At 65.9% G+C, this 490-nt stretch overlaps 1 protein-coding gene across 1 annotated transcript in view; it reads left to right on the top strand.

Annotated features, from left to right (window-relative positions):
* Window positions 1–490, top strand: part of LOC109527603 (echinoderm microtubule-associated protein-like 6) — a gene marked incomplete at both ends in the record, with an annotated part of 40,852 nt that overhangs the window by 24,286 nt on the left and 16,076 nt on the right. The window contains one exon of the mRNA XM_019889613.1: window positions 2–165. Coding sequence (XP_019745172.1) covers window positions 2–165 — 164 coding nt within the window. The remainder of the gene's footprint in view (window position 1; window positions 166–490) is intronic.

Raw genomic sequence — 490 nt, 5'->3', positions numbered from 1 at the left:
CCGACGGCGGCGCGGTGGACGTCGACCCCGTAGCGCAACGCTTTAAGAAAGTGGGCGAGTGCGCCCGCTCCGCCTCCTTCATCACCCACCTGGACTGGTCGGTCGACTCGCGCTTCCTGCAAACCAACGACGGCGCAGGACAACGCCTCTTTTACCGGATGCCAGGTAAAGCCCGCGACCTTAAGCCTTAAGCGCGTCGTCCCCCGCGACTGATCGCCGCGGGCGTTTGTCGACGCCCTCGCGTCAGGTTAGGCGGAGGGACGTCGTACGGGCCTTGTCCGAGCTTCGCGGTCGCCCCCTCGGGCCTTTTTTTGCAAACTCCATCCGCGCCGAGTCCCCGGTCCGGGTATGAAAAACCTGACCCGAGTTGCCCGTTGAGTCCAAGCGCTCGCGGCTAAAGGCAAGCGCCGGCAAGGTTCGGACATGATGGACCTCGATCGGCCGTCTCCGGCAAACGGCGGCGTTCGGCCGACCGAGAGCGACGCCGCCA

This window comes from Hippocampus comes, unplaced genomic scaffold (assembly GCF_001891065.2).
Source record: "Hippocampus comes isolate QL1 unplaced genomic scaffold, H_comes_QL1_v1.1 scaffold301, whole genome shotgun sequence".
NCBI lineage: Eukaryota > Metazoa > Chordata > Actinopteri > Syngnathiformes > Syngnathidae > Hippocampus > Hippocampus comes.
This window is presented reverse-complemented; position numbering and strand designations above follow the sequence as displayed.